Source organism: Apaloderma vittatum, unplaced genomic scaffold (assembly GCF_000703405.1).
Source record: "Apaloderma vittatum isolate BGI_N311 unplaced genomic scaffold, ASM70340v1 scaffold5816, whole genome shotgun sequence".
Lineage (NCBI taxonomy): Eukaryota > Metazoa > Chordata > Aves > Trogoniformes > Trogonidae > Apaloderma > Apaloderma vittatum.
Window position 1 is genome coordinate 16917 of NW_009719885.1, and position 13211 is coordinate 30127.

Genomic DNA, 13211 nt, shown 5'->3' on the forward strand with positions numbered 1-13211 from the left:
CATGGGTTAGTGGGACTTGGCAGTGTTAACTTACAGTTGGAATCCATTGGTCTTTTCCAAGGATTCTACGATTCCAATATGTGCAGTGAAAAGCGCTTCTGCTCAAGTGACTTGTTTGTGTTTATTCCTCCACATACAGAATGTGGAAGCTCTTTACAAAACTCCATTAAGAAGTAAGATAATCATCATATCTAGTTTGCTTATCCACAGTTCAACAGACATGCCTAAGTCCAGAAAGGGGCACACGCTACAAGAGGCTTCTCCTACTGCAGCCAGAAAGGATGGACCAGTATCTCAAGACCACATGTGATTCTCAGATTGCACCTGGTGTCCTATGCATTTTGGATCTAGGATGTTCAGCTGTGGAAAAGTTAGACTTAAATTAAAAAATCCTTCCAGTAAGTTTCTTTCCATTTACCTCAATTCCATTTTCTCTTCTCAGTTCTTCTGCATTTAATGCTGAACAGTTGACAGTATGAAAAGCAAGTTCTGTAGCAGCAGGCAACAGAGGAGATTCTTTGGAAAACAAAAGGTCATCTGATGTTTCAATGGTAATAGTCTTTATCAGCATAGGATAGCCCGCATACTTGTAAGGTTTCAACTCTGAAAAAGAAAAAAAAAAAGTCAAAGCTGACATATGCAGAGACTAAGCAATTTAAACCACCACATAATTACCAGTTAAAGATCTATCAGGTATTATAAGGACTAGGAGTCAAAAAAACAATATCTGGCAAAACTGCAACAGACTGAGCAGTCCGCACAATCTGACTTCTTGTCACATAAGACTGTCCATGCTAGAAGCTGACAGAGCTTCATGGAAAGAAACTCTTTCAAGATTAAGATGACTTATCTCCAGCTCAGCAAGCCCCCCACTCAGAGCCTTCAAATGATGCTTGTCTGACTCCAGAGAAACACAAATACAGCTTGGTCTGTCTCAGGCCCAGACTGTCTAACAACGCGCCTGTAAGGACCTTTTCCAGTTCAACGTGGCGATCATATGTTTTAAATAATTTCATTTTTCATTCTTTTAGAGTTCAGCAACGACCAAGAACAATTTCCCCTTGCAGTATGGAGCCGACTGTGAGCCAATCTGTATCAGTCTACACTAACATTGTCACTGCCTCTCCACACACCCGACAGAGCTACGACTGCACATTAACTTTTACTGCAGATGAATTTATTTCGTGGAAGAGAGTCCTATTGTGAAGCCCTTTACTGTGGCTACGTAACATTGTGGCCTCTAAAGAAGTGAAAATAAAACGTTCTTACGAGATAGCATGCTTACCTTCCCTATGCCTGTTGAAGAGGATGCTTTGAGTCTTCAAGATCAAAATTATGTTTTCTGGATCTGGCCCATCTATCACCTTGGCAGACTTTGTGCACAGAAACTCATATGCCTTATTCACTTTTTCAAACATATCCTGCAAATAAAAATGAACAGTCTTAAGAGTTGCTAAGAACCCCCTAAGTTACAAGTCTGCAGCATCAGTTCAGATGCAAGGGAAATAAAGCATTCCAAGTTATTAGCTACAACGCTTTTTTATTGCCTTATTACACTTCAGAAAATACTCCAGATAACACTGGTTCACAGATCAGTTTTCTTTTGCCTCCTAAACTCCACCATAGGCAAGAGACTTAAAACTAAGTCAATCCCACTACAACAAAAGTGGGAAGTACAATCTGATTGCTTGTACAAATGGGTCAGAGGATGTGATCTGTCTCTGAAATGGAGCAAGTAGTTCCTGTGTAACTCTCAAAACCAGACACTTTCTAATACACGGGTCTAACCTGATTACATCCACTAGAAATCCTAATGTTCTTGGATTGACATCAGTTAAATTACTCATCCATAGGATTAATTTTGTATTCTAGTACTCATCTAGGGCATAGGTTTTAAAATGGAGAAACAAAATATAAGCGGGCATTTCAGAATTAGTAATGCACATAACAGAAATTTTTTCCCCTATTTTATTAACACTGTAAGTTTGTGTCGTACATACCCTCCCTTCCGGATTCTTGTCTGGGTGATATTTTTGTGCCAGCCTGAAATAAGCTTTCCTTATCTTGCTTTCATCATGCCTACAAAAAACCAAGCCCCATTATACTGAGTAACATACATACATATATATATATGTGTGTGTGTGTGTGTGTATACACACACATACATGAAACAGAAAAACAAACCTGGCAACAGTACTAACAGTAACTGCAGGTCAGTGAAAACTACAAAGTTCTCATATTTCAGTTGGAAAATTCTGCTTCATCAGTTGACACTGAATAGGGCTAATCATGTGGCCATGGAATAGAAAGAAATTTTAGAAATATCAATTGTTTTCATCTCTTGTACTGAATACACTAACCAGAGGGTGCTCAAAGTCCCTGAATCTTCTAAATGAAGAGTCTAAATAAGCTGTAAGTGGGAAAAGCTGGTAGCTCATGATTTGTAGTTAGTGTTCTGTCCAATACAAAGTGCTGTCAGTTCTCTTCTACAGGCCTGAAGTCGGAAGAAACTAATGGCAAGATATGAGGTTAAAAAGTCCTGATGATTTCACCAAGAAAAAGGACAGTATTTAGCACAGGGGAAAAGGATGATGAGAGAAACTAAATCACACTGTAAACATATTCAAATTCTGCCATATTCTTTGCTCACTATGATTGAGTCTAATGCTCATCCTGTAAAACAGCCCAGTGAATATTCTGAAGTGAACTCAAAGCATTTTTCCCCAGTTTCAATTCATCTGAACACTTCACAATCATTCTCTCCGATGCTAGAGCTGGATTTTCAAGCTCTGCTTCTTTGTAGATAATGCATCTTCCACTGTGAATGAAGGAGGTGCTAGACATAACTGATCTGGGACCACTAATGGTTGCAGGTACTGAGGGAAGAAACTTCAGTTTGTTCAGCATACGGTTTATGCAAATGTAGTTCTAGAGCTTTAAATACCGAAAACTACTTACTGGCCTTGTCCTCTGGGAAGGTTAAGGACTTCATAAGCATCATCTATTGACATTGTAGGTGGCTTCTTTTCTACCTCCTTCTTCCAAGCTTCCAGTGTATCTTTCAACAGTTTAACCTAAATAATTGTGATACATTAGTGCTTCATTTACACTGACATCAGTGAACAATCTTTTTAAATAAACTACTACTTTATTAATGAATCCTTATCACCCATTACCCCAAGTTCAAAGACCTACTCCTTTCACCTTCAGTAATTATGGTTCCCCCTCCAGTCAGAAAGCGATTAAGACTTTGCTTCACTGCAGTGCTTTGTTTTATGCAAGGTAAGAGCATCTTAAGATTAAAATGTCTGTGTAAGAGGGATAATCATTTAAATGATGTGCAGTTCACATCTCACTGCTAGAAAAAGTGTAAAGCTGCATGAGTAAGTGAAGCTGCTTAGATAGATCTGGACCATAGACCCGAACACAGAAGATCTCATCAATTCAGTTAATGTACAGACACAAAGCTCGGTTTCTTCTCTGGTGTGGACAAATAAGAACTCAAGAGTGATGGGCTCTTTACCTCAATCACTTGAGGTTCATTGAAACACTATTTGAAGTTTCTTGGATGCTTTATTTTGCTTTTTTAAGTAGTCACCACAAGGAGGTTATACTTAATATGTGGTTGCCATATGGCATGAAGATTATTCTGCTTCAAGATAAAGGAGTGTTTAACACATTTGCCCAGGAACCAAAAATCAGGATCAATCAGTTACTTGCAACAAACACAGGATATCATTGCCTTATTTTTAGTTACAGATTCCACTTTTAGGACTCAAAGATCAAGAACTAAATGAATCCTAAAATACTCCTTACTTACTGGATCTTTAATTGGCCAGTCTGGAAATCTGAGCGTATCACAAAGATGCTTGAGGTAATAAATATTACAGAACAACTCATTTTCCAGCTGTGGATAGTTGATAACTGGGATAGGACAGTACTGGTAGAGTGCTCTTGTATTGCTTTGAAGACGAGGGGTGAAGTCAGCAAGATGAGCAGCAATCTTTTCTATCATCAGGCGCCTAGAAGTTACACAGATTGGTTTAACATTTGCCAAGCGATGCCCAATCCTCAGTGAACTTAAATATGATAGCGGGAAATGCAAAGTGTGTTGTCAAATGTTCAGGGAATTATTCCCCTTCCCATTGCCAATCCCACTCCCCCTGTCCATTATTTTTGATAGAAGCAAGACATTGCCCTCACAGAAGGCAAACAGAGGGAAATAATTAAACCATGGAATCCAGTTATTTTTGGCTTTCATCAGAAATGTTAAAGACAAGACCTATCCAACATGAAAAGTAGTTCAGATTTACTTCTCTGACAGAAAACAGTTACCTCATTTCACTGCTCCAAATAGCTTCTGGCGTGTCAAATTCTCCAAGGAATATCTCCGAAAATTTTTCTGGTTCATAGTTTTCTAAATAACACACCATTGCCTCAGGAAGGATATGTCCAAGTATACTTCTTTGAACAATATCTTGACCTTTTGTCTACAGAAGAGATCACATTGTCATCTCAAAGGTAACTGAATTCAGTCTTGCTAACCAACCTGAGATATAAAAAAAAAAAAAAAAAGAAATCCTCTCTCCCTTTTCCCTTATAGTTCTTAAATTCTAACTCTTGAGAACTTAGAAAAAGGAACAAAGCATCAAGTATTGCTAAAACAAAAACAGGCAGCCTGCAAAACTATTCAGAAACAGATGTAATTACTTCTGCAAACTACTCACTTCTTCAGACTTGAAAGCTTGTTTTGTGTGTGTGTACTTCAAAAACCTAGAAGAGAAACAGCTGTTATTTTCTAACTGATACTTAAGGCACCCTTGAAAGATAGGTAGACCAACATAGGCCAGCTGGCAAATCTCATATATTTAACTTTGAGATAAAAGTGTAACAGCAACAATTGAATGAATCTCTAAAAAAGTCCAGCAAATCCTCAGGAACTCCACCAATTTAAGCACACCCACACTACAGATGTTGCCTTACATTCATCATTCAGTTTTAGAGACTAGTTCCTGAAAGCTTGTTTTCTCCACACAGAAAAAATGAAGCTGATAGGGAAAGGTTCCGCAGGTCTCTACAAATTTCTCCCTGTGCTGTCATACCATCGTTGCAGGGGTGAAATAAGATGATTTTACACTAACTGCTGTCAGAACTGTTACACTAGAGTCATCGCATAAACACACACGTATTTCCCAACGCATTTTGCTACGGAAAAGACTTAACTGAAATTGCACAACAGCTTTTTATAAAGTAATGAATTTCAAGGAAGAGTACTGGAATGAACTGCAATAGCCACCTGCGTGTGCAGTGCATCTGTGTCAGCACAAACTGATTTAACTGTTTCAGGCTTCAGCATTAAAACAGGCTACTAGATTTTCCCACCACTTCTGACGGCTGCTTACTATCAAAAACTATATCAGCGTATCAGTAGCCTATATTACTACTCTTTAGTGCCTGTCACAATTGTTCTTCTACAAGATGCCATGCCTTGTTATACAGTTAGAACTATGTGATCAGAGACATGCTCTCATTCCCTTCCCATCAGGGCCATAAGTAATTAAATATTTTTAGTGGTTGACTAGACCATGTGAAGGTAATTCTTGTGTAGGGTGTTTGCTTGCAATTTCCTGTTTGTTCTAGGCAAGCCACACTCCCCGGAGCATTTAGAGTGGCAGTCTTTCTGAGTATCACTGGTCAAGAGGTATTTTTAGCTATGCTTTTTCCTCACCTTGCAACAGGAAGTACATTGGAACCCGTGTACATCATGATAAAGAAGAATACTCCACTCAGATAAAATCGAGGTAACTGAGGGTTATCTTGCATGACATGAAACAGCAATATAGCGACTTTTTCCACAAGGATAGGATCAAAAGTCAGTAATAGCTGAAATCAAACACAAGCATTTACATTAGCTGCGCTCAAGCAGTGCAAGTCACCTAGAGAGAATTGAAGTTTTAACTAATTTGTTATTGGGACAAGACAGTAAACTTACAAGTACTTCAGTTAACAGTATTTCAGCCCCAAAATAACAAGTTTGAATCACAGCAAGCTTAAAGTTGGAAGGGACCTCTGGAGGTCACCTTATCGAACTCTGCTGCTCAAAAGCAGGGTCACCTAGAGCTGGTTGCAAGGACCATGTCCAGATGGCTTTTCAGTATATCCAAGGATGGAAATACTTATTAACGAGATATTGGTTTTAAAATATGACAATTGTAGCACCTAGTGAAATAAATAACTGCTTGTCCAGAGATCTGCAGGACATTACAGGTGTTATTTGATGTGCTTGTCCCACTTGAAGCACTCATACAGGGAAGACGGCAGAGTAAGTCAAGCTTTTACTTATTTAGATATATTTTTGAAGAGCTGCTTACCTGAGTGATATGAGGAAGGCAAGTACTATCTGACAAAAGCCTTTTCACTCTGGGCAGAGGTCTTATAATAGCATTGTCTTGATCCCTAAAAAGCAATAAGCACATATGTGCTCTTTCTCCTTCAAGAACAAACATCTTCATTAAGCTGTAAGTATCAGACTACTGAGATCATATTCAGTGTCACTACTTTTTGTTAACTTGAAAGTCTGTTGTGAGAGACGCTAAGTGTAGTTTAACGTCATGCATTAAAGCAGCCTTATAAGTTAAACAAGAGCCTCTCTGCAAGAATAAATCTATGCCACTGTGCATTAGAAACATGCACGGCTTGTGTATTCATTCTTGCAGTCCCTTTCACAATATTCGTATTGTCTCATTTACAAACTCTGTATTTGCCTGCAGAATTAATTGCTGCTACGTAAAAGGCTCTTTAATACAGTTCATTAATGTATTACTCAGTTTCTAAGAAATAAGCTTTAAGATGAAATTTACACATCTGCTGGAAAAAGTTAAACCACTTCTTCTGAAAATTAGGGTTTACCTGCTAGGAAAATATCCACACATTGTGATGAGCATGTTAAGTACCAGTGTGGCAAGGTCAGTCTCATTCAGCACAGGCTGGCCGCAAGCAAGCAAGCACCACTTCAGCTGAGGGATGACCTGTAACGGTCGCCAGCCGTCCATGCCTTGAGCCCAACAGCGTGTTTTCGAAGTCAGCTTTCCACTGTTCCAGAGCTCCTGCATCTATTGCAAGATCAAAGACTAATTTAGTGGATTCAGCATTCAGAGCTACCTTTGCACTTAAACATTCACACAGAAGACAAGCTTTTAATTGCTGCACGGCAGACTAACTCAGTCAGGAAACATGAAGTAAAAGTCGACAGTTTAAGAGCAGCATAATTGGGGCCTGAAGGGGTAGGCAGCCTTACCAAAAAAGGCTGTAGTTCTTGGCACAACATCAAGTCTCTTATCTAGCTTTAATCTTATTTAAGGAGTTACTCTGAAAATACAGTTTAGCGCTGTTTACATTTTTCCCCTCTCACTGTTTGAAACATGCCCCATTACCAGGATGAAAATAATAGGTCAAGTCAGAGTTTGAAGCTAGTACCTCTTGAAAGCTGTAAGGACCACTCCTTTCTTTGTCAGCATTGCCAAAGTACCATTCTTTCTCGCTTTCTCTCTTCATGTCAGGTGCTGCCTCAATCACATTGCTCTAGAAGTTGATGTTTATAAGAATAGCTTTAGCTTCAGTGAAAATATCACATTTCTACAGGAAATGTGAAAAGGACATTGATTTATTTACAGCTTTTTAAAGAATTGTCCTTTCAGCAAAGGAGTGTGTGAGTACTAAGAAACAAAGGCCACATACCTGCAGAGGGACTGTAGCTCTGCTCGTGTGAAGATGTGCCAGAGTAAGCAGATCTACAAGGATCCTAATACCATTTGAATCCATAAGGTCCTTCACATTTTTCTGTTAATGGATGAACTGAGTTAACATAAGCATTTTCTAGATATGAGTTGCTTTATTATTCAAGTAAGAAATGTCCGTGGGAAAACTAAAATCATTCTCCAAAGTGACTAGATTGACACATCACCACAGTATCTACACATTTCTCATCAACAACTACCACATCCCAGGAAGCTGTATCAAAGATTGTTTTAAGACTTCCTCAAGACTTGAATTTTTGCTCAAGTTAACCCAAAGAGACTAATTCAGGCCATTTTACAGAGCCGAAAGACCAATAAACTACTGTTAAGCAATCACGTTCACCTTACCTTATTAAGGATCAGCTTGTTGAGAAACAGTATCAATCTGTCCCGCTCAAGCCTGTCAGTGCACTAATGCCGCAGAAGAGAATGAATCAGTATTTGAGAGAATATATTAGAGGCTACCTTCAAAAGTCAATACAGCTGCAAATGCAAAGACTCATTTACTTTTTTCATGTCCAGGATAAAAGTGCTGACTATTAAGAATACAGTCTCATGCACAGCTAATAAAAAAAGGTTTCTGCCACCAAGGAGGAAGGGCCTTGTTGCCCTTCATCCCCTTTGTTGCCCTGAGTCTGACACTCAAATCTACTTTTCTACTAAATCTGCTGTTCAAAACAGACAGTGCTTGGATTGCCCAGTGAGCCAGCTAACAGAAATACAAAGCAGAAAGAGAATCCTTTCTGCCAGAATCGGTCTTTGATGTTACATCTCTGGTGAGACTAATCAAGGCTCAGGAAAAATAACACACTGCATTGGTTCAGTTTTCACTTACAATAGACATGTTTAAGACCCATACTGATATTAGCAAAGTGTGCCTCCTTCAGACTGTACAGAAATGTATTTTTGCAAGCCATAAAGGTCAGCAGATACAGCTTAACAGACGCTTTAAAGGCAAAGCAATTACCACTAAAAATCTAATCTATCACGTGTGCCCATCTAAGGCTATCATTTCATTAGCTCTGGGGCTGTTGCTACTACTCTTTAAGTCAGTATTTTGTAATAATAATGTGACGGAGTGTGGTGCTGATAACACCAAGGTCATGGGTTCGATTCCCGTTTGGTCCCCACGTGTTGCCTGCTCTAGCTGCGAGGCCTCCCTGCCCATGACAGAGAGGTTGGATTAAATGATCTCTAAGGTCCTTTCCAGCCTAGGCCATTCTATGATTCTATGACATAGGACAAGGTTCTCCTCTTCAAAAGTCTGATGCTTCTGTTCTTTTCAAAAGCAAGCATGAAATTGGTATCATACAAAGTTCCTTGACACTATTTCTGTATAGCCTGAAAACCTGTTATGGCTAACAAAACATAGGCACAAAGAAACTAACTTGAAATACCTTTATGACAAGCAGTTCTTTCAGCGAAACTTAACTGAATCAAGGGGAAATACTAGAAACATGGTGACAGCACAGGAAAAGAAAAAAAAAGGTATTCACAGTGCAGCTTCACATCCCATAAAACTAGAACTCGGGTTATACAGTAACTTGAAGGATCTGAACATGTGCTGGACTAGCTGTATGTTAACTAGTACATCAAGGAGTTTTAAATCATTCTTACCCTTTCTAGCATCCCAACAATGTACTTTGTATCAGAAAATGGTCCTATTTCTTCATGACATCTTCCATAAACAATGGCCAATGCTTGCAGACATAAGCATTTCATATTCACTTTGGGGGTAAGCAAGAACCGATGGTAGAGTTCATTGAAAAATTCATATCTAAAAAAGAGATGAGATTTTGGTTAAGAAAACAAACAGAGACCTTGGGAACAAGACAGGATTTTATTAATCTCTCACGATTTTTTGATTGCTCCACTCTCTTCAGTTTCATCTTCTTCCAGTAGTAATCTTAGATAATAATCCCCTATTTTTATTTCCTCAGAAAGGCACTCATATTTTACCTGCAACACAGAACAAGTTATTTAACAGCAAATACTGTTTCTCCTTCACTAAGTTTTTGCTTGCATAACAATTCTATACTTGCCTGTATTTATTTATAAACTCAAGGTTAGCAATGCTTCCTACAGTCTGAGGAAGACTGAAGTCTGCAAGTTTGCCACTGAAGAGGCAAACATCTAGAAAATATGTGCCATAAGCTGTTGCTGCATCCCAGAGCAAATGAAGTTTCTTCATCTCAGTGAAATCCCAGCTTCCAGCCTTGAAGTAACTTGTTTTTAATATCAGCTGGTTTTATTAGCTTGGATAATACATGATGTACTCAGTGACTCAAGCTTTAATAACTAGTTATTCCATTGCAAGTTATTTCCCTCAATGTTGCTACAAGTATGAAATACAAGTGTGACTTAATTACTAGCTATAGTTGCTATTACACTGGGTAGTAGAAGCCTGGAGGCATCCGCACACACACCAAGAAGCTGAAGCAAAATTGCACAATGAGCCATCATTAACTTCAGAGCAACTATATTAAATTTAACCACATGCCTCAGTACTCAGTGGTTTTAAACATTTGGCAAGCACCTCACTGAGAGGTGCCTCTAACATACCACAAAAGCCACTCCCTGCAGCGGTTTTTCTTATCTATAGTTTTCAGGCCACTGCCACGAAGCCATAAACTTATCTACAGATTTGACCGCAGCACACGATACAGAGATGACCCACTACCTAGTACACTTCCAGAGCAACCTCAAGCAAACATCCTCCTTGGCAAAATGACAAGTTACACAGTTCACAGAGAAGCTTCTGTCCCTACTGTGTAGTTAGTTCAAACACTTACAGCAGAGCCTGACAAAATGTTCACTTAAAACATTTAAAAGCAAATCCCTGAGATAGCAGCAGTCAAAAGATCATGTTGCAGAAGTCCCCTCAAGCCAGTCCTGAAGTACCCTGGGCTGTAACTGCAAGAATGCTAGTAATCCAGCCTGGTAGCACAAGCCCCACAGGAGTGCAAAACACAGGCAGGTTTCAAATCTGTACTTGTGATTCTGCCCCAGTTAGCACCTCTAAAGCAGAGATTGAGTTGGGACAGGAGACACTTGGGTGCCCAGCAGTCCTGTGCCTGACCCATACCTGAAGAAAACTTTGACAGCTAAATGCCACTGCAAAAATACTACTCAAATCCAAACACAGCTATTCAGTGCATTGATGCAAGAAGTAATCTGTAGCTGTGTGACACAGGTAAGTGGCATACATAACACGGCTCTTTCTCCTAAACTATTACCCTTACATCTTGCAACTCTTTTTGATTTGCCAGAGGAGTCAACTGAGAACTCCTCAAGAGCAGCAGCAGACTCCTGCTTCACTAGCAGTCCTCTGCTCAGGTTTAAACTAGAAAGCTGTAATGTGGCCAGGGTGGCACTCGCAATAGCTAAGACTACCTTACAGCTGAATTCAAGTGTGGCCTTACTTTGCTTTAACCTTACAGGTTCATCAAAACTGTGGGGAACTCTAACAGTACTGGAGATGAGAGCAAATTACAGGAAGCATTTAATAGCACATTACTTGGAAACATCTTGCAAGTTGTTTTGAGAAAGCCAATTAAGGCCACACCAATTGCTTTGCAGAAGCCTGAAAGACACTTTTGACATAAGGTACTGCTCTTTCTAGAACGTGAAAACAGCATCCTCAACTTATAATTTACAAGGCAGCATGATTTTAGCCACATAAAACTTACGCATGATTTGGCAACCCAGTATTTAATAGCCTTAGGATCACATAGAAATTATGGAAATTAAGACAAGGAACTTGCTATCAGGAAGAGGTGACTTGTGGAACTACCCAAAACAAGTCTGATTGAGAACTTTCAAGAATAAGCATGACTTAACAGCAATGTAGCACTAACTCTTCTATTTTCCTTTTAAGGCAGGAGGACATCAATGATTCTGATCAAGGCTTCATCTCTACAGTGTCTTTTGTCAGGCTAAAGAGGTTTCAGTTTTTCAGAGTGACACTGAACAACAGTACCTGTCCACAACCTCGAACCTTAGCAGTTTATTCCATAATGCCAAAAGAATTCTAGCTTGTCGTCAAGGATTATCAACACAAGATTCACTCAGAGACAGAAAAAGTGACATTTTAAGGAGACATATTTTTACACCTGCAATTTCTGCTCAAGTGGGTCATTTACCTCAAACTCCTGATGGTTCCATGAGATAACATTAGCACTACCGAGTTCTCTGTCAATATTAAATGCTCTCATCTCAGATTCAAGAGTATCTCTCAGTTCTTCCCGTGTTTTGAAGTTCCAAATCAAGTTTGATCTAGCATGATCCTGAAGAAATCTAAGAAAGAAGTTATATAGTTTATAAACTTCTCAAAACGTGATCTGAAAGGTAGACGAGACTCGGCTGGCAAGCTAGAGAAGATTAGCATTAGCAGAACTGAATTAGCACTGGCACTGTTTCAAAGCAGGAAGAAACTCAAATCAAACCACAGCAACTCAGAAGATATTTACAAGTTATCACCTGGCCAGATATTTTGTATCCGAGACCACCATACTAATCTTAGTATTTTACCTGTAATAAAAGAGATCCCAGTTTGCTTCTACTTTTATTCTTTGGCGTCGCTTCCTTAGTATCACTGGCTTTTGAATAATGTTCTACAAAAGAGACAAATTTAAGAAGTTAGTAGAAAGAAATACTCCTCATTTTCCCCTTTTAAAATAAGAAGCTGAATTTTTTTTAACACCTTCTGAAGTCACACTAAGTTAAGCCTCATTAATAAGGTCTCCTCTTCTAGCAAGCAGTAGCAACAGACTTTCACAAGTGTTATTTACACCAAGTTAAAATCACACTAGAGAAACTTTCAGCTGTTAAACAAGCCAGTAATTTTGAAGCAAGTTATCCCTGAGAAAAGTTTAGTTCCCATCACCATAAGTACTCATCAGCTCCAAAGTCAATAGAGGGAGAAACCCACAAGAAGAATGCTTTGCTCTTGAAAGGAAATACACAAAGCAAGTCACAGAAGTCAGCCACAAATCTGACTTGGCCACTGAAAGGTTCCCTGGTCTGATCATGAAGTCAACGTCACACTCTACAGGAGGTACCACATGCAAGCAGGAGCCTGAGCAACACAACCCACACAAGTGGCAGAGGGACACAGACTCACCAGATTGTTTCTGTCCTGATTGTGATGGGAAGTTGGAAGAAAAAGAAAAGGTGAATTTAACAAGTTACAGCCACTGAAGTAATTCCAAGTGGTAACACCAAACTCACTACTACCTTTTCCAAGCCATACTTGCACACATTCACTGTGAAACTAAACAGCTTAGAACTCCAGACAGAAAAAAAAGCTTGTTTAAACTCTGTACCTAGACAAGATGGTTAAAGTGCAGCTTGCCCTTCCACCACCACTTTCCATATTTCTCCATTAATACTTCCTTTTCAATCTAATTCACCTTT

General features: G+C 39.2%; 1 protein-coding gene across 1 annotated transcript in view; it reads right to left on the reverse strand.

Annotated features, from left to right (window-relative positions):
* DNAJC13 (DnaJ (Hsp40) homolog, subfamily C, member 13) overlaps nt 1-13211 on the reverse strand; it is a 43248-nt gene that overhangs the window by 13507 nt on the left and 16530 nt on the right. The window contains exons 20-36 of the mRNA XM_009870813.1: nt 12327-12409; nt 11939-12092; nt 9652-9755; nt 9414-9573; nt 8145-8207; nt 7738-7839; nt 7477-7581; nt 6910-7112; nt 6372-6456; nt 5729-5883; nt 4728-4773; nt 4336-4490; nt 3821-4022; nt 2959-3074; nt 2001-2079; nt 1286-1421; nt 419-603 (exon numbers count right to left, since the gene is read on the reverse strand). Of these exons, the coding sequence (XP_009869115.1) occupies nt 419-603; nt 1286-1421; nt 2001-2079; nt 2959-3074; nt 3821-4022; nt 4336-4490; nt 4728-4773; nt 5729-5883; nt 6372-6456; nt 6910-7112; nt 7477-7581; nt 7738-7839; nt 8145-8207; nt 9414-9573; nt 9652-9755; nt 11939-12092; nt 12327-12409 (2133 nt within the window). The remainder of the gene's footprint in view (nt 1-418; nt 604-1285; nt 1422-2000; nt 2080-2958; nt 3075-3820; nt 4023-4335; nt 4491-4727; nt 4774-5728; nt 5884-6371; nt 6457-6909; nt 7113-7476; nt 7582-7737; nt 7840-8144; nt 8208-9413; nt 9574-9651; nt 9756-11938; nt 12093-12326; nt 12410-13211) is intronic.